The sequence below is a fragment of the Ursus maritimus genome, unplaced genomic scaffold, assembly GCF_017311325.1.
Source record: "Ursus maritimus isolate PB19 unplaced genomic scaffold, ASM1731132v1 scaffold_20, whole genome shotgun sequence".
Lineage (NCBI taxonomy): Eukaryota > Metazoa > Chordata > Mammalia > Carnivora > Ursidae > Ursus > Ursus maritimus.
Window position 1 is genome coordinate 29,411,158 of NW_024424453.1, and position 25,079 is coordinate 29,436,236.

Genomic DNA, 25,079 nt, shown 5'->3' on the forward strand with positions numbered 1-25,079 from the left:
CAAAACAAAACCACAACGCCCCTCTTAGCTTCCTTCTTCGCCGGGTCCTACGAGACCAGGCCACAGCAGGGGCGGGGGTCTTTAGCGTCCAAAGCCCGCGGCCTGCGATATTGCCTTTCCAGCCCCGCGGCTACAAGAAACACCGGGATCTTTTATTCCTAGGCTCAAGGTCCTGACGGACCCTTTTCTGCACCGGACCCTGTAGGTCTTACGGCTGCCGGTGCATTAAATTTGGGGTGCAAAAGTCCTTTTCGTCCATAATTGCCTGTAGCGACTAAAAAGGCTTTGCCTTCTTTAAGATTGCGGCCTCCGAAATGAAAATTTTTTACATGCGAGCACGCGTAGGTCCTCTGGCACATTCCGTCTAGAACCTAAGTCACCAGATTCAGGGCAGTGTGATTGGCTGGAGCGGCAGGGTCATCTCCGCCCCGACGCGACCGGGCCTCGCCCCCTGGCCGTGGAGTTGTACTCTCGGCCGCCTGCGGACTCTCTGAACGCGGAAGGCCTGTGGATTCTGCGTCTCTGAGGCCGACGGCGGCAGCCGGAGCCATGGAGGCCGGTGCTTCCCCTGAGCCCGACACAGCCGAAGTGCTGCCCCAGCACAAGTTCGACAGCGGGTCCCTAGAGGCCTATCTAAACCAGCACTTGCCCGGCTTTGGGGCCGAGCCCGAGGCCAAGCTGACCGTTACTCAGTACAGGTATCGACGCAGGTCTTCTTCCGCAGAAACAAATCTGCGCATTGGCCTTTTCTTCCTTTGGCCCTGGGTGGGGTCGCAATTCCCCCCATCCCGGCTGCTTCTCCTGCACTGACGCACTCGGCAGGTGGGAGCTGCGGTCGGCGGTCCCCTGCATTTCATTCTGGGTATTTCCAATTCGAGGACAATAATGGAAGCACCACAACATTCACGATTCCAATTATGAGAAGGAATCTTTGTTAAAGGATGCAAGTATGTACCTGGAGGATTCACTGAGGCAATTAAGGTTGGAAGTTCTGTGGAATATAAAGAGATCTTTCAACTTTTGTTCTGTAACCTGTAGACCTTTATTTCTGAGAAACAGATGTAGTTCCGTTTAATTGGCCCTATTCTAGGAGATTGAGTTAATGGCGCTAGCTGGGGGAATCTGAACTCTAATCCTAGATCTTCCACTTAATAAATCACGCCATCACTTTGGGCTTTAGTTTGTTTTGAAGTGAGGGAATGGAACTGAATGACGATCCTGAGAGTACTATTGCCCACCATGAATCTGGCTCTGGTCTGTTTTATAATAGAAAATTTTAAAAATTTTATTCAAAAGATAGTATTTTGATAAACACAGAGCTATAGAAACAATCTTGGCTTTCAGGAATTTCCATCTGCCACTTAATGACTGGGAATTTAAATATTCCATAAACTCCCTGAGACTAGTTTCCTAATCTGTAATACGAACCTACTCCTTTTGATAATTAATGATGCAACAATAGGTGTAAGCTCTTAAACATTGTTTACAACACAAGGCTTCTAGGCCAGAAACCTAAGCTGTTTTTAATTCACCCTTCAGCGTCCACTATCTATTGGGACATGGTGACTTTTAATTCTACCACAAAACTCTCTGATCAATCTTCTTTACCCCTATTTTTATTTTCACATAAATCAGTAGTCAAGGAATACAAATGCCAGTGGTAACTGTTAGGATGTTTCTTTCTCCAGCTACATCCAGCTCTAGTGAGTGCAGGCAAGGAGTTGGATTTAAGCCAGAATGGGGGAAGCCAAGCAAATAACATGGTGGGGAGCAAGTGTATTAAAGATGCATTCAAGAGGGTAGTTATGTATTGGCCATCAAAATTAAGCGAGTTCAGAAAGGATGGGGGGAGGAGGCTGAAGGACGGTGAACAATAGTATGATCAATGGATGATAGATCCCAGGACTGAGGGATTGTTGGAATCAATGTACCAGTGGGAGTGGGTGGAAAGATGGAATATGGTCAGAGATAGAAATGCTTAACAAGGAGGATTATGCAGTGCCTGAGTTGTTCATGTTTAAAATGTGTCCCCTAGAGTGGGTGACTAAAGTACTGTAACGGAAAATATCACTGGAGTAGAAGAATTCAGGGGACTGACAGGCCTGAGTGTTAGAATGAACATCTGAGTGGATTTTGAAATAATGAGGATAGGAGTAGTGTAAATAAGAGCAATAGTAAGTCAATAGGCAATGAGGAAGAGTGATTGCAAGATAGAGAGTAGTTGGTTGCAACAGGGAAGGCAAAGAGTTTGCAAGTGGCAGTGAGTATCAGGAAAGACATAAACTCCATCTCCAGCCCCACTAGATGACTGATGCGGGGGGCTGAAAATCTACCACTTGAGAGGCCTACAAAGGAAAGAGGGTCCTCACGGAACATTCAAGTTTTAGTTAGAGCAAGGAGATGAAGGGTCCCTTCAGAGAAGAGAGTGAAGCTGTATGTGGTTATGCTGAAAGACAATGAGTTTCAGGGGTACAAAGGAAAGATATCTCCAGCTCTTTCTGCTAATGTTAAATTCTTCCTTCTCAGTAATTTGATTCTTCACCAGCCATTTGATGATTCCATTGTACCTGCCAAGAATCTTCTGTTTGGCTTCATCTTTGTTTCTGTTTTGATGTGTCTCATCTTCCACCATGTCCTTACTGTTGAACACATAGGATCAGAGCATGTTTATAGGGGATATTTTGCCTCTCTGCTTCTCATCTCCAGCTTTATACTTTTAAGCCTCTTGGACCATATACTAAATGTTTTCCATGCTCAAATACCATGATGTTGGTCCTTTAATCTTCTCTTTTCTTGATCTCTTATCTAGAGAAAATACATTTGAGATGCTGTTATCAATATCAAAAGTTACTTCAATTTGTACAAATCTAAAGGGTACAGGAGGAATGTCTGTAAGTTCAAACTTGCCAACTAGTTGTGATCTTTCATCTTTGCTCACTCAGTTTCATAGAATAGATAGTGAAGGTCTAAGTTCACTTGGAATGAACTGTGTATCGCACTTAACCAGAATAGATATGACTTCATGAGTGGTTTCAATACCAAAATAGTGATTTCAGTATTACTAGGAAAAGAAATGATATCAAAGAGCAGTGAATCCTGAATATTTTCAGATTTATCTCTGGACAAGGGACACGATGGCTGCCTACATAGCTGCAAACATAAGTAACACCCTTATCAGGACTGATGCTTTTTTCCAATTTATTGCTGTTGAAAAAAAAAATCCTGTAGGCATTTCTAAGTTTCTGAAGCTTGGAGATGCAGCTAAAACCACCCACAAGGATGACCTCACAGGCCTGAGACTTCTCTAGCAAGTTGTGAAGAAAGGGTTAAAAACCTTTTCTTCTCTATGGAAGAGAAGAAAATTAACTTTCTAGCTCAGTTATTTTAGTAACTTGGTAAAGGTGGCATGTCAGCTGTGTTTCTAGGCAACATTACTTCTGGTAGAAATAGTATCTAATTGATAAACTGTATCTGAACTGGAAGGCCTGGAAATAAACTGTAAGTATCTGGTGGGATACTCTGGGCTTCCCTAAGTGTAGCAAGTTCTTGCAACTGCTCTTGTCCCTTGTTAGGATGCTGGGAGCTATGTCCAGAGGATTATTACTAGAGGCAATGGCTCTTGTGGAACACCAGGCTTCTAAGCCAGGTTGGCACCCACCCTTACCTATGTGGTCTCATCTCTTAGAACCTGAGCTATCACCAAAGGGACACAGGGGTCACAGAGTAGATGCTAGAATGCTGCATGGATTACTGGGATGCTTCCACCGTAGAAGCTCATCTGATGCTACCCTGCTGGAATACTGTGTTTCCTGACTTCATATGCTTCCAAGTGACCCAATACAGAGGGTAGCCTGTTAGGGTTTTGTGAGGTTGATCATCTGATCAAAGTCTTCTCCAACCAAGTGAGTTTCCCTAACTGCACACTTAAATGCAAAGATTTCATCTTTGTGAATTAAGGTTTGACAAAGGTGCACCTCTTTGGTTACAGATCAACATAATTCTTCAAGCACCATGTCTTGTCTAAGTCCTAAACAATAATTATGGCTGTTGGCTTATTGATGATTCTTATGGTATACTATCAGTGGTTTCTAGACTACATGGCGGCCTGATGCTTAGAGTGGTTAAATTTAGCTGTTACTATGTTCAGTGTTGGTGATGATCTTCCCAAGGTGGGCTTTTGCATTTTGGGGTGTCTTTGTTAGAACCATGGTAGATATGTATACAGGGAAAAAGCTTTTAGTTTGGCGAGATTTTTTTTTAAAGAGAAATATGTATTTTTTTAAAAATTTTTTTTCTGTTTATACTGATATTGGGATTTTGGGGGATAAAATTTACCTTACATAAAATTTAAGATTTGAATTATTTTAAAGTGTACTGTTTAGGTGCACCTGGGTGACTCAATCGGTTAAGCGTCTGCCTTTGTCTCAGGTCATGATCCTGGGGTCTTGGGAACAAGCCCCACGGTGGGCTCTCTGCTTAGCAGGGAGCCTGCTTCTCCCCCTCTGTTTGCCTGCTGCTCTGTCTGGTTGTGCTCTCTCTCTCTCTCTCAAATGAATAAATAAAAGTCTTTAATAAAAAAATAAAGTGTGTTGTTTAGTGGGTTTTAGTATATTCACAATGTTGTGCAACCAGCACCTCTATCTAAATCCAGAACATTTCTGTCACCCCCCCAAAAAACCCTTACCTCACAATTTTCCCCTCCTCCCATCCCTCAGCAGCCACTAAATCATTTTCTGTCACTATTGATTTACATACTCTGAACATTTCATAGAAGTGGAATCATATAATATGTGGCCTTTTGTGACTGGGCTTTTTCACTTAGCACCAGGTTTTCAAAGTCCATCCATGTTGCAGCACGTATCAGGTATTGATTCTCTTCATTATTTAGTTAAGACCTCTCTTTCATGCTGTTGGAGTCTTCAAAGGCTGGGTAATTCTAAACTGGCTATATTGTAAATGGAGGTGCAAACTGAATAGTTTTGATATCTGGAGTCTATTTTTAGTTCATGTGAGAATTTCTGCTCACCTGTCAGGGAGAGCCAGTGCCCTGGTATCTGTGAGTTCCTTGGGGCACTGTTGTACTTCCCTGGCCCGGGTGTCCGCCCTGGGACCTTGCTTACCACAGCTCCCCCTGTGGAGAGCTGCACTTGTGTACTAGCCTTGGTGAAGCATCTGGGGGTTATATCTCCAACAGCAGATGAGAGCTGCACTTGTGTACTAGCCTTGGTGAAGCATCTGGGGGTTATATCTCCAACAGCAGATGAGGGGACACGAACCCAGCTATTCCACCATCCTTTAATTGGTTTTGTGACTAGTACAATCTCTTCTCCCAGCCTTTATTTACTTAGATCTAGGCATTGTTCTGGGGATACTTCTGATAAAACTCATGATTTGCAGGCCGGGAGTGAGGCCCTCTCTTCTACCTATGTGGGTTATAGATTGTCGATCTGCCGCTGTGGCATCATCTGCTTTATATCATCCAGAAACTAATGTTTTGAGCTGCTGGTAGCACCCCTCTTGGTTTCCCAGCGCTGAAATTGATAATATTTTTATTTTGTGTTTCTTTTGACATTTCAGTATGATTTGGGGAAGGAGGAAAATATCTTTGTAATTGACCTTTTCTCTATTCTTATCTAGATCAGGACAGTCCAATCCAACCTTTCATCTCCGGAAGGGCTTTCGAGCATATGTACTCAGAAAAAAACCACCCGGTTCACTTCTTCCTAAAGCACATAAGGTATGGTGTACAAAAGCAATAATTCTTTGTTGACAAATAAATGTTTTTTATATACAGAAAAAAATTTAAATGGCTTTTTAAAGTCATCTTATTATTAAATAATAATGTATTTTATTTCTCAGATAAAAATTTCACTTGAATTGTATCCCTTGTTATTTTTAGGTCATTAATCTTGAGCAATTAGTCTTCTTGTGGATCTGATTCCTTCCTTACAATTGGCTAGATATGCAGTCATCTAGTGAATATTTTCAGTGCTGCTCATTTATAGATGTTTATACTTTGGTTACATATTTTAATTATGTTTTAAAAATTATAACAATATCTACTCACTGAAGTATCTTAATATATTTGCTCTGACAATCCACTGATCTTTTGCTAATAAAAGGGAATGTTTGAATAATCATTTTATAGTATTCTCTAAATATTAGGCTGAGTGAGAATTAAAAAAGATATGTTAAAAATCTAGTCTGTTTTCAGAAAATAGCTATTATCTGTAGAATTTTAGAGATGAAAACAGGAGAGAACAGAAATCAAAGTCCTAGAGAACATTAAAAGCACTGTGCATATTTAGGGTATTATTGTAACCATGTATAATAGGTATTTCCCAGGCCCAGCTGACTGGGTTAGGGCCTTTGAAGGACAGGCTTAAGATTACAGTAATGGAAAAACGCATACTCTGACTTTCTTGGTTCCGTATCCAAGAAACTTGAAGTAACTTGAATGCTTAAGATTAAAGTTGGGTAACTTCTATTAGGTCTCAACTTGGTAAGGCTGAAGCAGAATCCCCACTTATGCCCAGAAATTTATGCCCCAATAAACAGCTTTCTTTGTCTCTCTTCTTGATAACATTCTACCAGAAGACATCAGAAAATAACATAATGCTTTCAGCCCAACAATGTGGCTTAGTTGGTTTCAACTCCCTTCATTTTTTCTACGCCTGCACTGAAAAAAACAATGTTCTCACACTGCCATCCACTTCATGACTCCCTAACCCTTTTGTCCTTACACCACCCACCCCACCCCCAGCACCAGAGTGATTACAAACACTCCTTTCATAACCTTTGGTTCCACTGGCTTCTCTCACCTTGGTCATGGGTTTAGTCATGTCCCTGCTCTAGTTAATCTTTATTAACTGCTGCTTTGTCCCTGCTGTCAAACTGCATGGTTTCTCCTTAGAAGTGATCTGTCACCGGGGCGCCTGGGTGGTGTGCAGTCAGTTAAGCCTCAGGCTCTTGGTTTCGGCTCAGGTCCTGAGATCAAGCCCAGGGATGAATCCCCTGTCGGCTGTGCTCTGAGCTCAGCAAGGAGTCTGCTTAAGAATCTCCCTTTCCCTCTGCTTCTCCCCCGGCCCCATCTAAAATAAATAAATTTAAAAAAAGCTGGGGGGGGGGGAGTGATCCATCACCAGGGAGTTTGGAACAGATGAGTCAGCATCACAGCTCTGCTATAAGCTGTGTCCTCAGGTCCTGAGTGATAGGCCCATATATCTGTCCTGGTTGAGGAGGCCCTTCCATCTTATTTGGGTTCCTGCTTCAGTATTAGCTTGCATCTCATTGTCTCCCTTCCCCATGGTTATCCTGAGCTCCATGGTAGCCTTGGGTACCAGGAAGGATTCCCCTCCCCCTGCTTTAGAAACAAGTACCTCTTTTGATCTCCAGAAGGACCTAGTGGTTTTTCCCTTCTACCAGCACTCATTGCCTTCCCCCAGCACCCTGTAGCTGACTGTGCTCAGAGCATTAGAATAGAGACTTGCCTGAGCCCCCTTGGGAGTTATGAGAGAGAAAGAATGAGCAAGAGTAAGCCAATGAGCAAGCAGGGAACGGCTGAGAACAAAGAGATGTTTTTATGATAATCTGAAATATTGTGGTCAGAAACTGTTGCCTTCATATTAATAGAGCCAAGAGTAAGCCCCATGCATGTGCCTATCCTTTAGCCTAATTATCACGGTATTTTTAGTGCTGGCCTAATTTATAATTGTAATAATTACACTAAGACTACTTTTAAGGAAACTATTGTCCTCTAGGTCATTTGTTGATACTGTTTCAAAATTTATTTCTAGCCTTAATGTAAGCTCAAAATAGTTATTATGTGTCTGTACTTCTGGGGAGCCTGCCTGGCTCAGTTGGAAGAGCATGCAACTGTTGATCTTGTGGTCATGAGTCTGAGCCCCACGTTGGGTATAGAGATTACTAAAAAATAATTAAATTTTTTTAAAAACTTAAAAATTTTTGTGTTTCTGATTTTTAATAATCCATCATCCTATTTAGATTGATAGAGAATTTAAAGTCCAGAAAGCTTTGTTTTCAGTTGGATTCCCCGTTCCCAAGCCTTTATTGTACTGCAGTGATCCTTCTGTCATTGGAACAGAATTTTACGTGATGGACCATGTGCAGGTAAATTAACACTTAATCTTACTTTATTGTTATTTTTATTTTTAATTATGAAATTAAAAATATGAAATTAGATGTTAAATTATAGTTTATTAATTAACATTTAGGTAATTAGTTGCAAGGGCTTAAACTTTTGTTTTAATATGAGCACAGGCAATATGGGAGGGATGAAATAGACTAGGAACAAATTTAGTAACTGGGGCTATTAACTCATTCTTAAATTTTCCTCTAGGTGGCAATAAAGAGCTATATGTAATGGCAATAACCAAACCCTCCAGATGGTAGTGGGGAAGAAAACGACTCCAAATAGAAAGTCGATCCATTAAGAACAATAAATTCAGAGTGTTTAAAAAAAAATTTTTTTTTTTGCAAAATGTAACTTGAGAGTAGTTTTTGTCCTTTAAGTTCAACTTAGAATGCCCTTGTATTTTTCCTTTGGTGCATATACTTTATTGAACATGTTTCCCAAGGGAATGTTTTTCTAGCATATTCTACAAAAAATTGTTTTTGGTTGCAAACTGTTATCCTGATTTTTTTTTTGTAGGCAATGGGGAATTATGACACAGCAAATAATTGGTATGAAAAAATTTATTTTGTTTTAAATTATTTGTTGTAATTGTTTCCATAGGGTCGAATCTTTCGTGATTTCACAATTCCTGGAGTTAGCCCAGCAGAGCGCTCAGCCATATATGTGGCCATGATAGAAACCTTGGCTCGCTTACATTCCTTGAATGTACAGTCATTGCAGCTGGAGGGATACGGTAGAGGTGCTGGCTACTGCAAAAGACAGGTAATACATCCACATAAAGAGCTCCTTTTCTCAAGTTCTTGGAAACAATGTATATTATTAGTCAGAATAAAAGCCTATTTTATACATTCCTGAACCTTGGATAGAACTTTTAATATCAGCCTTTATATTGACTTGTTGTTAGCATAAAATAATTTTATATTTTTAGATCGGGTTTTTTCAGCCTAAGCTTCTGTAACTAACAACATGTACATGAATGCAAATTTAATGCTTTTCAGCCTCTTCATTTAATTTATCAATGTATTTTCTATACAGTTTCCCTTTTTAAGTTAACATATCTATTAAGCAAATCTATGTATTCAATACTTGCTGAGTACTATGTTAAATATCAAGAAAATAGAAGTAAGTTCTTCCCCTAAAGGAACTTTTGGTCATTTTTTGAGAGACCTGTACATGAATCTCATTTACATAAAACTCGAAAATAGAATAAAGGAGTATATAATCTAGTAGTAAATGTTTCGTTACTTATGATGAGAGCTGTGCCATTCAGAGAGTGGATGTCAATGTGCCTTTGCTTAGGTGGAGAAAGCTTTGTGGGAGAGATATGTCTTGCATTGTGTATATAAGGAAAGAGAAAATCTAGAGTGATAGGGAAGAGTTGGTGAACACTTGAAACCAAAGGGACAGCTAGACCAGATATGTATGGGACTATTTCTTTTTGTATGTATATCTTTTTGAGGGGCTGACTGAAGAGAGAAAGGAACCAAGATTTAGAGAATACTCACTGTATGCCATGGTAGGTGAGTTGCTGACCTACTCTTCTTAAATCTTTGTAGCAACCCTAAGACATAAGTATTATTACTCCCATTTTGTAGATGAGGAATCTGAGGCTAATGGATATCAAATAATACATGAATAAGTGGCTTAGACATAATTTATACCTAGGTCTGTATGATTCCCAAGATGAAGGTCTTCACTGCACTAAGTTGAACAGAGGTACCTTGGGGAATGTGGAGAGAAGTATAAGGTGATAAATAATATGGTCTCAATTGATGGAGGACTTTGAGAATAGTTTGATTTGTTTGCATTTGATTCTAAGAATAATAAAAAGTCTTTGCATTCCTTATACCTGAAATATATTTAGAAGATTCTGTGGGTAATAAGAAAAAGTATTTAAAATCTTTAAAAAAAAAAAAAAATGTGGGGGGGCGCCTGGGTGGCACAGCGGTTAAGCGTCTGCCTTCGGCTCAGGGCGTGATCCCGGCGTTATGGGATCAAGCCCCACATCAGGCTCCTCCACTATGAGCCTGCTTCTTCCTCTCCCACTCCCCCTGCTTGTGTTCCATCTCTCGCTGGCTGTCTCTATCTCTGTCGAATAAATAAATAAAATCTTAAAAAAAAAAAAGTATTAAAATGAAAAAAAATCTGCATTCTTCTTCTAGCTCCCATATTTTCTTTTTCAGTGATTACTGGTTTCTTGTGATCCTTCCAGGAATCTCCTATGCCTATTTATTTGTGTATATGTGTGTATGTGTTTGTGTACATTCTTTTTTTCTTCCATAAAATAATTGCAGAAAAAAGACGAGAACCCACATTTCTTGATTCCGATGCCAGTATTTTTTTCCTGACTAAAGTCTAGGTTAGTAAAATGAACTAGATGCAAGAGAGATTTGAATGTTTTAGGCTTTAAAAAAAATGTTTTAGGCTCATGTGAATGTCACTTATAGACATTTGTCTTGAGCATTTAGGAATAAGACCAAGTTTGATATAATTGAATTTTGTTTTAATTTTAGAATTGCTGGATCTTACTTCTACTTTCAGTTTTATAATTTTTCTTATTTGTGTATCTTTAGGTATCAACCTGGACAGAACAATATCAAGCTGCAGCTCATCAGGACATCCCTGCCATGAACCAGCTATCTGACTGGCTAATGAAAAACTTGCCAGATAATGACAATGAAGAAAATTTGATTCATGGAGATTACAAACTAGATAACATAGTTTTCCACCCTACAGAGGTACTGTAAGCCATATTTATAATAAACTAAGTAGATCTTAGCACTTCTGATTTGGGACACATGTCAACTAGGTACATGGTCCCCTCAGGGCTCTGAAGAAGCCCAGCTCAACCTCACGCTTCCCCTACCTTTGGAACTGTCTTCACCATTCAAAACTTTTAGGAGCGAGTCCTGCAGATTTTCAGGCATAGGTTGCTGCCTATCTTTAAGGCCAAGTCTAAGCCTCAGGATATCTGATTAACTACTTAAACAGGATTTGGGAATTTACATGCATGTCACTGTTTTCATGAGAAGTTTTTCATCTACAAAAATATTTAGCTTATCCGGGTTCTTGCTCTTTTTGTTCATTTCCAGTTCCTTTTCTTATCTCATGATGAATTTTTAATTTGGTTAATTATAAGCTCAGAGGGGCACCTGGGTGGCTCAGTCAGTTAAGCGTCTGCCTTCCGCTCAGGTCACGATCCCAGGGTCCTGGGATCAAGCCCTGCATTGGGCTTCCTGCTCAGTGGAGAGTCTGCTGCTCCCTCTCCCACTCCCCCTGCTTGTGCTCTCTCTGTCAAATAAATAAATAAAATCTTTAAATACATATGTATAAGCTCAGGACAGAATTCCAAAAACTTCTTTTGAGGTTTTGAAAGAATTGTATTAGATTAATGTGACCTTGCTCTGTGTAAATGTACACAGTGTAATCTTCATAAAAGATACAAACAATTCAAAACTATAACCCTCCTCCCTGGAACACAGACAGGGAGGTCTGGGATTGGAGGAGGATGGTGGAAATGAGGAAACCACTTAAGTTCTCCTCATTACCTGCATGCCATTGGACAAGACACTTGGCCCTTAATATTTTTTTTTTGATATTATGTTAGTCACCATACAGTACATCCCTAGTTTTCGATGTAAAGTTCCATGATTCATTACTTGCGTATAACACCCAGTGCACCATGCAATATGTGCCCTCCTTAATACCCATCACCACACTCGTCTATCCCATTCCCCCACCCCCTCCCCTCTGTAGCCCTCAGTTTGTTTCTCATAGTCCATAGTCTCTCATGTTTCATTCCCCCTTCTGATTACCCACCTTTCTTTATCCCTTTCTTCCCCTACTGATCTTTCTAGTTCTTATGTTCCATAGATGAGAGAAATCATATGATAATTGTCTTTCTCTGCTTGACTTATTTCACTTAGCATTATCTCCTCCAGTGCCGTCCATGTTGTAGCAAATGTTGAGAACTCATTCTTTCTGATTGCTGAGTAATATTCCATTGTATATATGGACCACAACTTCTTAATCCAGTCATCTGTTGCAGGGCATCTCGGCTCCTTCCATGATTTAGCTATTGTGGACATTGCTGCTATGAACATTGGGGTGCATATGGCCCTTCTCTTCACTACGTCTATATCTTTGGGGTAAACACCCAGTAGTGCAATGGCTGGATCATAGGGTAGCTCAATTTTTAACTTTTGAAGGGACCTCCACACTGTTTTCCAGAGTGACTGTACCAACTTGCATTCCCACCAACAATGTAAGAGGGATCCCCTTTCTCCACATCCTCTCCAACAATTGTTGTTTCTTGCCTTGTCTATTTTTGCCATTCTAACTGGCGTAAGGTGGTATCTCAGTGTGGTTTTGATTTGAATTTCCTTGATGGCTAATGATTTTGAACATTTTTTCATGTGTCTGTTAGCCATTTGTATGTCTTCATTGGAAAAGTGTCTGTTCATATCTTCTGCCCATTTTTTGATTTGTTTATTTGTTTCTCGTGTATTGAGTTTGAGAAGTTCTTTGTAGATCTTGGATACCAGTCCTTTATCTGTAGTGTCATTTGCAAATATATTCTCCCATTCCGTGGGCTGCCTCTTAGTTTTTCTGACTGTTTCCTTGGCTGTGCAGAAACTTTTAATCTTGATGAAGTCCCATAAATTCATTTTATCTTTTGTTTCTCTTGCCTTTGGGGATGTATCATGAAAAAGGTTGCTTTGGCCGATGTCGTAGAGGTTGCTGCCTATGTTCTCCTCTAGAATTTTGATGGATTCCTGTCTCACATCGAGGTCTTTCATCCATTTGTTGCTGCCTATGTTCTCCTCTAGGATTTTGATGGATTCCTGTCTCACATCGAGGTCTTTCATCCATTTGGAGTTTATCTTTGTGTATGGTGTGAGAAAGTGGTCAGGTTTCATTCTTTTGCATGTAGCTGTCCAATTTTCCCAGCACCATTTATTGAAGAGACTGTCTTTTTTCCACTGGAAGTTTTTTCCTGCTTCGTCAAAGATTAGTTGCCCAAAGAGCCGAGGGTCCATTTCTGGGTTCTCTATTCTGTTCCATTGGTCTATGTGTCTGTTTTAGTGCCAGTACCATGCTGTCTTTGTGATCACAGCTTCGTAGTACAACTTGAAATCCGGCAACGTAATGCCCCCAGCTTTGTTTTTCCTTTTCAACAATTCCTTGGCTATTTGGGGCCTTTTCTAGTTCCACACAAATTTAAGGGCTGTTTGTTCCAGATCTTTGAAAGACATCATTGGTATTTTGATTGGGATGACCTTGAAAGTGTAGATTGCTCTGGGCAGCCTAGACATTTTAACTATGTTAATTCTTCCAATCCACGAGCATGGAATATTTTTCCATCTTTTTGTATCTTCTTCAATGTCTTTCAAGAGTGATTTATAGTTTCTAGAATATAGATCCTTTACGTCTCTGGTTAAGTTAATTCCGAGATAACGTATGATTTTTGGTGCTATTTTAAATGGAATGGATTCCCTAATTTCTCTTTCTTCAGTCTCATTGTTCGTGTATAGAAATGCAACTGATTTCTGAGCATTGATTATGTATCCCGCCACATTACTCAATTGCTCTATAACTTCTAGTAGTTTGGGGGTGGAGTCTTTTGGGTTTTCCATATAGAGTATCATGTCATCTGCAAAGAGAGACAGTTTGACTTCTTCTTTGCCGATTTGGATACCTTTTATCCCTTTTTGTTGTCTGATTGCTGTTGCAAGGACTTCTAGTACTATGTTGAATAATAATGGTGAGAGTGGACATCCTTGTCATGTTCCTGATCTTAAGGGAAAGGCTTCCAACTTTTCCCCATTGAGAATAATATTTGCTGTAGGCTTTTCATAGATGGTTTTTATGAAATTGAGGAATGTGCCCTCTATCCCTACACTCTGAAGTGTTTTGATCAGGAAAGGATGCTGTATTTTGTCGAATGCTTTTTCTGCATCTATTGAGAGGAGCATATGGTTCTTGACTCTTTTCTTGTTGATATGATCTATCACGCTGATCGATTTGCAAATGTTGAACCACCCTTGCATCCCAGGGATGAATCCCACTTGGTCATGATGGATAATCCTTTTAATGTACTGTTGGATCCTATTAGCTAGGATCTTGTTGAGAATTTTGGCGTCCATATTCATCAGGGATATCGGTCTATAATTCTCCTTTTTGATGGGGTCCTTTGCCTGGTTTGGGGATCAAGGTAATACTGGCCTCATAGAATGAGTTTGGTAGTTTTCCTTCTGTTTCTATTTTTTGAAACAGCGTCAGGAGAATAGGTATTATTTCTTCTTTGAATGGTAGAATTCCCTGGGGAATCCATCAGGCCCTGGAGTCTTGTTTTTCAGGAGGTTTTTGATCACAGCTTCAATCTCTTCATAATTAATCAGTCTGTTTAAAAAATCAATTTCTTCCTGTTTCAGTCTTGGTAGTTTATAGGTCTCCAGGAAGGCATCCATTTCTTCCAGATTATTTAATTTATTGGCATAAAGCTGTTGATAGAAGGTTCTAATGATCATTCCTATTTCATTGGTGTTGATTGTGACCTCTCCCTTTTCATTCATAATTTTGTTAATTTGGGTCCTTTATTCTTTTGAATAAGTCTGGCTATTGGCTTATCGATCTTATTTATTCTTTCAAAGAACCAGCTTTTAGTTCTGTTGATCTGCCGTACTGTGCTCCTGGTTTCTAATTCATTGATCTCTGCTCTACTCTTGATCAGCTGCTTTCTCGTGCGTGGATTAGGCCTATTCATCTGTTCCTGTTCCAGTTTCTTGAGGTGAGAATATAAAAACTGCATTTTAGATTTTTCTATTCTTTTGAGTGAGGTTTGGATGGCTATGTATTTTCCCCTTAGGACTACGTGCAGAAGGTTTTTAGTTTGATTTAGTCCCATTTATGTTTGCTTTTGTTGCCATTGTCTTGGGAATCAGTTACAAAAAGAAATAAAAACTGCCAAGAGCAATGTCAAGGAGCCTACTGCTTGTGTTTTCTTCTAGGAATTTTATGGTTTCTGGTCTTGTATTCAAGTCTTTAATACAGTTTGAGTTAATTTATATATAGTGTAAGATAGTGGTATGGTTTCATTCTTTTGCATGTGGCTGTCCAGTTTTCCCAATACCATTTATTAAAGAGACTGTCTTTTCCTCATTGTATATTCTTGCCTCCTTTGTCATAAATTAATCAGCCAAATACGTGGGGTTTTTTTCCTGGGCTCTTTATTCTGTTCCATTTGTCTTTGTCTGTTTTTGTGCCAATGCTGTTTTGATTATTATATCAAATTATTATGTAATTTGAAATCAGGAAGTGTGATGCTTCCAGCTTTATTCTTTCTAAAGATTGCTTTTGCTCTTTGGGATCTTGTGTGGTTCCATATAAATTTTAGGATTCTTTGTTGTATTGCTGTGAAAAATGCCATTTGAATTTTGATAGGAATTGCGTTGAATCTATAGATTGCTTTGGAGAATATGGATATTTTAACAATATTACTTTTTCAAATCCATGTGCATGGAATATCGTTCCATTTGTTTGTGTGTTCTTCAATTTATTTCATCAGTGTCTTATAGTTTTCATTGTACAGGTCCTTTACCTGCTTGGTGAAATTTATTCCTAGGTATTTTACTATTTTTGATGCAATTGTAAATGGAATTTTCTAAATTTCTCTTTCTGATAGTTTATTGTTAAAGTATAAAAACATAATATTGTTGTATGTTGATTTTGTATCCCTCAACTTTACTGAATTTTTTTATTCTAATAGTTTTTTGGTGAAATCTTGTAGCATTTTCTATATAAAAAATCATGTCCACAAATAATGACAGTTTTACTTCTTCCTTTCCAATTTAGATGCTTTTTAATTTCTTTTTCTTGCCTACTAGCTCTGGACTTCCAATACTGTGTTGAATAAAAGTGGCAAGAGTGGGCATCCTTGTCTTGTTCCTAATTGTTAAAGGAAAAGTTTTCAGCTTTTTATCATTGAGTATGATGTTTGCTGTGGGCTTGTTATATATGGGCCTTTATTATGTTGAGGTGCATTCACTATTACAACTTTGTTGAGAGTTTTTATTATAAATGGATGTTGAATTTTGTCAAATGTGTTTTCTGCATCCACTTAGATAGTCAAATGATCATTTTCTTAATGTGGTGTATAACACTGATTTATTTGCAGGTGTTAAACCATCCTCCCATCCCTGGAATAAATCCCAGTCATAGTGTATGACCTTTTTAATGTATTGTTGAATTTAGTTTACTAATATTTTGTTGAGGATTTTTGCATCTATGTTCATCAGGGATATTGGCTTGTAATTTTCGTTTTTGTGTGTATGTTCGTGTCTTGTTTGGTTTTGGTGTAATGCTGGCTTTATAAAATGAGTTTGGAGGGCACCTGGCTGGCTCACTTGGAGGAGCATGAGACTCTTGATCTCAGGATCATGAGTTTGAACCCCATGTTGGGTGTACAGATAACTTAAATTTTTAAGAAATAATAACTAAGTAAATAAATAAATAGGGTTTGGAAGTATTCCCTCCTCTTCAGTTTTTTGGAAGAGTTTGAGAAGGATAGATACTAAATCTTATTTGAATGTTTGATAGAATTCACCAGTGAAGCTATCTGGTCTTGGACTCGTCCATCTGCAACTCTGTGTCCTTCCCTAATTTTCAATTATTATTTCTTCAAATAAGTTTTCTGTTCCTCTTTCTGTCTTTTTTCCTTCTGGGACCCCTATAATACAAATGTCATTCCATTTGATGTTGTTTCATCAAGTTTAAGCTATTACCACTTTTTCAATTTTTTCTTTCTATTTTGTTTTGGTGAGTTTCATTCCCCCATCTTCTAGGTCACTGATCTGTTCTTCTGCTTCATCTAATTTGTTGTTGAACCCCTCTTGTGCATTTTTTCAGTTTATTTATTGCATTCTTCAGCTTTGTAACTTCTGTTCAGTACTTCCTTATATTTTCTCTCTTTGTTGAAGTTCTTGGCTGTGTTCATCCATTCATCTTAGATCAATGAGCATCTTTATGACCATTACTTTGAACTCTTTATCAGGTAAATTACTTATCTGCATTTCATTATGGTTTTTTTCTGGGCTTTTATTGTGTTTTCTTGTTTGGAACATATTCCTTTTTCCTCATTTTGCTTGATTCTCTGTCTTTGTTTCTTCTTCTTTAAAAGATTTGTTTGTTTATTTGAGTGGGGAGGGGCAGAGAGAGAAGGAGAGGGAGAATCTCAAGCAGACTCCTCACTGAGCATAGAGCCTGACAGAGATCAAGACCTGAGCCGAAATCGAGAGTCGGACACTTACCCAGCTGAGCCACCCACACCACTGTCTTTGTTTCTATGTATTAAGCACAACTGCTATCTCTCCCAGTCTTAAAGGAGTGGTTACAGGAACATGGGATGTGTTCCACTCTGCTGTCAGTACAGTGTCCTAAGGGTGATAGCCTGCCAAGGACTGCCTCTCTGATCATTTCAGCCCCATGGGTCCAGAAATGCAAGCCCCCTGGCTACCAGAGCCAACATTCAAGGGGCGTCCCTTGTGTGAATAGCTTTGGCAGAGCCATAAAGGAGGAATGGGCTAGGATAATACTATCCACTGGATTTACTGGGATGAGGCCTCGAGGGAGCACCCAGCTGGCTAGCCCACTTGCTGAGTTCAGTAAGGCAGGGCCATGTGGTAGCACAGGGTCAGAGCATGCCCATCTGCTGGGTTTAGCAGTGTGGTGCTACAGGGCAAGCAGCACCAGCAAGGTAGAGGGAGAGTGCAAAAATGGCACCTACCAGCTTCTCTAACCCCAGAGAGAGTTCAGACAGATCCTGGCCACTCCAGCAGATGCTTTAAGATTGGCCAACGTATCTCCTTCATATAAGGTCTTTTCAACCTGCTGCTTTTGATGGGTCCCAAGATGGGTAAATCTATACATGAGCCCTTTAAGAGTGCAGTCTCAGTTTCCTAGAGCCTTTTGGTTCTCCTGGATATGAATCCTATTGGTTTTCAAAGCCAGGCATTTTGGGGGCTCATTTCTCTGGTGCAGATCCCAAGGGTGGGAGTACCTGATGTGGGGCTTACCTGCTGTGGGGCTATCCCTTGCTCCTCAGGGATATAGTCCATATTTATGAGATCCCTCCTGCTTATGGGTTACCACACTGGAGGGTATAGGATTTTTGGTGAGACTACATCTCTATCTCTCCTACCCATCTTGATGTAGCCATTTTTTTTTTTTAAGATTCTGTTTTTAAGTAATCTCCACACCTAACGTGGGGCTTGAAGTCACAGCCCCAAGATCAAGAGGTGCATTCTCTACTGTCTGAGCCAGCCAGGTGCCCTTGATATAGCCTTTCTGTCCTTTATTGTGGGGGAGCTGTTCAGGTAGTTTTCAGGTATTTTTCAGACAAAGTTGTTCTATATGGAGCTGAAGGTTTGGTGTATCTGTGGAAGGAGTTGAGTTCAGGGTCTTCTTATGCTAGCATATGAACCACTCGTTTTAACTTTTTATTTTAAAATAATTACAGACTCATAAGAAGTTGTAAAGAAAAAGAAAAAGTACAGAGGGGTCTTGTATACCTATCATTCTAATTCCCCAAATGAATCTCACACAACTGTAGTATATTATCAAAGCCAGGAAACTGACATTGTGTGCCTTTTAAATTGGATAAAGAAATATGAAAAGTTCAGGGTTGTTGGGAAGCTAAAATGCAGTAATCAATATGAAGCAAGTAGCTGGCACCTGGCATACCTGTGCTCAGTTTGTTTCATATCTCTTCTACTTTTCCCTTCTTTTCCTCTCTGTTCCTCCATTTTACTTTTTTCTAAGATTGCCTATCAAGCTCTGCTCTTCATAAAACTATTAAGGTAGAAGTAAATATTTCATAATATGTACCAAGACTTAAACAGTGGCTGTAAGGGATCAAATTATAGGAGACTTTTAAATTGTAGATTTCTGTAATGAGTAAGATTTGAGGTTTTATCATTTTGTGGTTTTTTTCAGAGAATAGCGTGTTTTATTTTTATCATCAGAAAACACAAGAAAGAGGACAAAAACAAACTTAAATGATAAACCTTCCAGGAATGTGTGTGGTAAGCCAGTAAAGGATTACTAAAGGGTATGGCAAAACCAGAGCACATTACTCAGTTTTGTAATCCGTATTTTCCAGTTACTTGTATGTAAAGTATTTGAAGCATGTTTGACCGAGTATTTCCATAGTACAGCATGCTTACAGCAATGTTTAAAAGAAATCCAGCGTTCCTGAAAAATATTGTTAATTTTCTAAATATAAATCTTACCCATCTGGCAGAAAAATGTTTAAGGAGTTTAATGTGCATTTCAACTTGAAAAACAAATTTATTTAATTAGAAACAGATAAACCTAGAGATAATGCATCTGCATTCATTAATTAGTAGTCAGATGTATTTAAGATAACAAATATATGTAATCTGATTCTTCTGAAGTCATCTGTCTTGCAGCCTTTTATATATTAACTTATGAAGAAAAAACATTTGATATGCAAACAAAACTTGTATTTTTAATGGCTTTCTTTTTAACTTCCTTCATTATCTCTTAAGTGTCAGTGTAGTTGGGCAGAAGCATAGTTATAAAGTTTAATTTTGCTAGAAAAGATGTGGCAATTGGGTTTTTTTTCAACACCTTTACATAACACACATTTTTTTCATGGAGGGGGAAGGGCAGAGGGAGACGGTGAGAGAAAAATCTTAAGCAGACTCCACATCCAACAGGGAGCCTGACATGGGCCTTGAATTCATGACCCTGAGATCATGACCTGAGCTGAAATCAAGAGTTGGACACTAGACCAGCTGAGTCACCCAGGCACCCCTATATTACAGATTTCTTAAAAATACTCTTTAATAGGGGCACCTGGATGGCTCTTCACTTAAGTGTCTGCCTTTGGCTCAGGTCATGATCCCAGGATCCTGGGATCGAACTCCAAGTTGGGCTCCCTACTCAGCAGAAAGTCTGCCTTTCCCTCTCCCCTCCCCCTTGCTCATGCTCTCTCCCTCTTCCTCTCTCTCTCTTGCTCTCTTGAATAAATAAATAAAAATAAAATAGGGAAGCCAAGATGGTGGAAGAGCAGGGGACCTCATTTCATCTGGTCCCTTGAATTTAGCTAGATAACTGTCAAATCATTCTGAACACCTATGAATTCAACCTGAGATGTAAGAAAAGAATCTCTGGAACTCTACAAATAGAAGAGTGACCACTTTTTGCAGGATAGGAGGTGTGGAGAAGTGAATCTGAGGGGATATATTGGAAGATAAATGGCAGGGGAAGGGAGCCTCTGCAAGCCAGTTACTGGAAAGTGTATAGCCCCTGAGTGCAAAATCAGAACCTTTAGATCCACTCCAGTGAGAGACATCCCTGCTGGAAAGCTGCTTGGGTGGTGGAATCCCAGGTGGGACGGTGTGACCTCAGGAGATCCCCAGAATCACAGAAAGAATGGGGGTGCCTGAGCTGGCAGCATTCCCAAGCACTGCAGCAGGGAAACTTGGTGCCTGGGAGAGGGCTCTCAGCTCAATTCACCGTAAACTTTGAATGGTGGCACGCTTGGGCAACAACTCTGCTTGTGGGGGCCCTGCAACGGGCAGAAAGGCTGCAACCCTCCACCTTCCCCCCAGGAAGATCGAATCGGACGCACACCACAGGAGTCTGCAGAGTTTGGCACACACAAAAGTGAAGACCACTTATCCCTGAAGGTTTACTGAAGAGAGGGGATTGTGATCTTTCAGCTCCAGGTCTTGCGATCGGGGTGTGGCCATTTTAATTTTCATCCTCCAGAGAGGTCCGGAAAGCCTTCAGTAAACAAAACCCACATAGAGCAACCAGAAGTGGCTCACAGTGAGGCTGGCCCCCTGGCAAGGGGTGGTGTAACTCCACTCAGGCAAAGACACTTGAGAATCAGCACAGCAGTCCCTTCCCCCAGAAGACCAGCTGGAAAAACAGGCAAACACCAAGTTTATGGAGCACACAGGACTGCAAAACTCCAGCACTAGGGGAAAATAGTATATAGAATTTGAGGGTTTTTTCCTCACGATTCCTTTATCTTTCAGTTTAAATTTTTCCTTTTCTTTTTCTCTTTTTTTTCCCATTTCAACAAGTTTCTTACCTTATCAACTCTTTGTTTTTAAGTCATTTTTTGACTTTCATTTTTTACATTTTGCAGATATGTTCTTCATTTTTGGCTTCCTTTCACTTATATTCAATTTTATTTTTGTATATGTGTAAGTTTTGCTTTCTTTACAATATTGGGATTTTGTCTCTTCTAACAAACAGACCAAAATACACCCAGGAGCAAGTGGATCACCCTATTTTATCCACCTGGGAGATTATAGTCTCTCTCCGACACCCCCCCCCTTTTTTCTCTTTTTCTTTTCTCTTCTGGTTTCTGACCACTTCAGATTTGTCTAGTATGTATTTCGCTTGGGTCGTGGTTGATATTTTTTATTTTCTCTTGTTCAACAATTCTTCTCTGGGCAAAATGACTAGAAGGAGAAATTGACCACAAAAGAAAGAACCAGAGGTAATACTCTCTGCCACAGATCTAATCGATATGGGTATAAGTAAAGTGTCACAGCTGGAATTCAGGATAATGGTCATAAAGTTATGAACTGGGCTCGAAAAAGGCATTAAAGACACTAGAGAATCTGTTAGTGCAGAAATAAAATCTAATCAGGCCAAAATTAAAAATGCTTTAACTAAGATGCAGTCTAAATTGGATGCTGTAACAGCTAGGATAAATGAGGCAGGAGAGGGAGTAAGTGACATAGAAGGCAAGGTGATGGAAAGGAAGGAAGCTGAGGAAAAGAGAGAAAAACAACTAATGGACCATGAGGGGAGGCTTTGAGAAATCAGTGATACCATAAAGCTAAACAATATTAGAATTGTTGGGGTCCCTGAGGAAGAATAAAAAAAGCGGGACATAAGGAATATTTGAACAAATCATAGCTGGGAAATTCCCTCATCTGGGGAAGGAAACAGGCATTCAAGTCCAAGAGGTAGAGAAGACCCCTCTCAAAATCAATAAAAATAGATCAACACCCCCAACATATAATAGCAAAGCTTGCAAATTTCAGAGATAAAGAGAAAATCCTGAGCAGCTTGAGACAAGAGATGCTTTACACCTACAGGGGTAGAAACATTAGGCTGACAGCAGATCAACCCACAAAGACCTGGTGGCCCAAAAAGTGCTGGCATGATATATTCAGGGTACTAAATGAGAAAAACATGGAGCCAAGAATACTTTCCAGCAAGGCTGTCATTCAAAATGGAAGGTGATAAAGAGCTTCCAGGACAAAAAGAAACTGAAAGAATTTGTGACCACTAAACAAACTCTGCAAAAAAAAAATAATAATAATAATACTAAAGGGGATCCTGTAAGCAAAGACAGAGCACAAAAGTAACATAGACCAGTAAGAAACAGAGACAATCTACAAAAACAGGGACTTTACAAGTAATACACTGGCACTAAATTCATCTTCCAATAGTTCCTCTGAATCTAAAAGGGCTAAATGCTCCAATCAAAAGACAGAGGGTATCAGATTGGATAAAAAAGCAAGACGCATCCATATGCTGTCTACAGCAGACTCATCTGAGACCCAAAGACATCTCCAGATTGAAAGTGAGGGGTAGGAAAACCATTTATCATGCTAATGGACATCAAAAGAAAGCTGGGGTAGCCATCATCACATCAGACAAATTAGATTTTTAAACCAAAAGACTGTAATAAGGGATGAAGAGGGACACTATATCATACTTAAAGGGTCTATCCAACAAAAAGATCTAATAAGTATTAATATTTATGCCCCTAACATGGGAGCAGCCAAATACATAAGTCAATTAATAACAAAATTAAAGAAAGACATGGATAATAATAATAGGGGACTTCAACACCCCACTCACAACAATATTTTCTAAGCAGAAGATCAACAAGGAAACAAGGTCTTTGAATGACACACTGGACCAGATAGACTTCACAGATATATACAGAGCATTCCATCCGAAAGCAACAGAACACACATTCTTCCCAAGTGCACATGGAACATTCTCCAGAACAGATCCCATACTTGGTCACAAATCAGGTCTCAACTGGTACCAAAAGATTGGGACCATTCCCTGCATATTTTCAGGCCACAGTGTTTTGAAACTTGAACTCAATGACAAGGAAATCTGGAAGGAACTCAAACACTGGCAGTTAAAGAGCATCCTACTAAAGAATGAATGGGTCAACCAGGAAATTAAAAAAGAATTTTTAAAAATTCATGGAAACAAATGAAAATGAAAACACTGCTGTTCAAAACCTTTGTGATGCAACAAAGGCAGTCCTAAGAGGGAAGTACATAGCAATACAAGCCTTTCTCAAAACTTAAAAAGTCTCAAAAACACAAGCTGCTTACACCCTGAGAGCTGGGAAAGAACAGCAAAGAAAGCCTAAACCCAGCAGGAGAAGAGAAATAATAAAGATTAGAGCAGAAATCAATGAAATAGAAACCAGAAGAACAGTAGAACACATCAACGAACTAGGAGCTGGTTCCCTGAAAGAATTAGTAAGATTGATAAACCCCTGGCCAGACTTATCAAAAGAAAAGACAAAGGAGTGAAATAAATAAAATCATGAATGAAAGGGGAGATATCAGAGTCAACACCAGGGAAATACAAACAATTTTAAGAAGATATTATGAGCAACTATGTGCCAACAAATTAGGCAATCTGGAAGACATGGATGCATTTCTGAAACTTGTACACTACCAAAACCGAAACAGGAAGAAGTAGAAAACCTGAACAGACCCATAACCAGCAAGGAAGTTGAAGCAGTCATCAAAAATCTCCCAACAAACAAGAGTCCAGGGCCAGACGGCTTCCCAGGGAATTCTTTAAAGAAGAACTAATACCTATTGTTCTGAAGCTGTTTTGAAAAATAGAAGTGGAAGGAAAACTTCCAAACTCTTTCTATGAGGCCAGCATTACCTTGATCCCAAAACCAGACAAAGACCCCATCAAAAGGAGAATTATAAACCACTATCCCTAATGAACATACATGCAAAATTCCCACCAAGATGCTGAGCCAGTAGGCTCCAACAGTACATTAAAAGGATTATTCACTACCACCAAGTGGGATTAGTTCTGGGCTCAAGGGTGGTTCAATATCCACAAATCAATCAATGTGATACACTACATGGTTAAAAGAAAGGACAAGAACCGTATGACCCTCTCATAAAATGCAGAGAAAGCATTTGACAAAGTACAGCATCCTTTCTTGATTAAAACCCTCCACAGTGTAGGGATTAGGGGAGCATACCCTCAATATCATCAAAGCCATCTGTGAAAAGCCCATAGCAAATATCATTCTCAATGGTGAGAAACTGAGAGCTTTTCCCCGAGGGTCAGGAACATGACAGGGATGTCCACTCTCACCACTGTTCTTCAGCATAGTCCTAGAAGTCCTAGCCTCAGCAATCAGACAACAAAAAGAAATAAAAGGCATATGAATCAGCAAAGAAAAAGTCACACTCACACTCTTGGCAGATGACATGCTACTCTATGCGGAAAACCCAAAAGACTCCACCCCCAAATTACTAGAACTCATACAGGAATTCAGCAACATGACAGGATATAAAATCAATGCACAGCAATCCCTTGCATTTCTGTACACTAACAGACAAAAGAAAGAGAAATAAGGGAATCAATTCCATTTACAATTGCACCAAAACCCACAAGATACCTAGGAATAAACCTAACCAAAGAGGCAAAGGCTCTGTACTCAGAAAATGATAAAACAAGAAAGAAATTGAAGAAGAAAGAAAATGGAAAGGAAAGGGGGAAATGTTCCATGCTCATGGACTGTGAGAACAAATATTGTTAAAATGTCTATGCTACCTAGAGCAATCTACATATTCAGTGCAATCCCTAT

At 39.5% G+C, this 25,079-nt stretch overlaps 1 protein-coding gene across 2 annotated transcripts in view; it reads left to right on the plus strand.

Annotated features, from left to right (window-relative positions):
• Nucleotides 1-215: 215 nt before the first annotated feature.
• Nucleotides 216-25,079, plus strand: part of ACAD11 (acyl-CoA dehydrogenase family member 11) — a 96,888-nt gene continuing 72,024 nt past the window's right edge. Inside the window, exons 1-6 of one of the 2 annotated variants that reach the window (XM_040636809.1) lie at nucleotides 216-698; nucleotides 5,638-5,737; nucleotides 8,005-8,130; nucleotides 8,756-8,917; nucleotides 9,615-9,671; nucleotides 10,729-10,893. In XM_040636809.1, the coding sequence (XP_040492743.1) occupies nucleotides 550-698; nucleotides 5,638-5,737; nucleotides 8,005-8,130; nucleotides 8,756-8,917; nucleotides 9,615-9,671; nucleotides 10,729-10,893 (759 nt within the window). In that variant the 5' untranslated portion in view covers nucleotides 216-549. The remainder of the gene's footprint in view (nucleotides 699-5,637; nucleotides 5,738-8,004; nucleotides 8,131-8,755; nucleotides 8,918-9,614; nucleotides 9,672-10,728; nucleotides 10,894-25,079) is intronic. The other variant, XM_040636810.1, reaches the window with a different exon arrangement.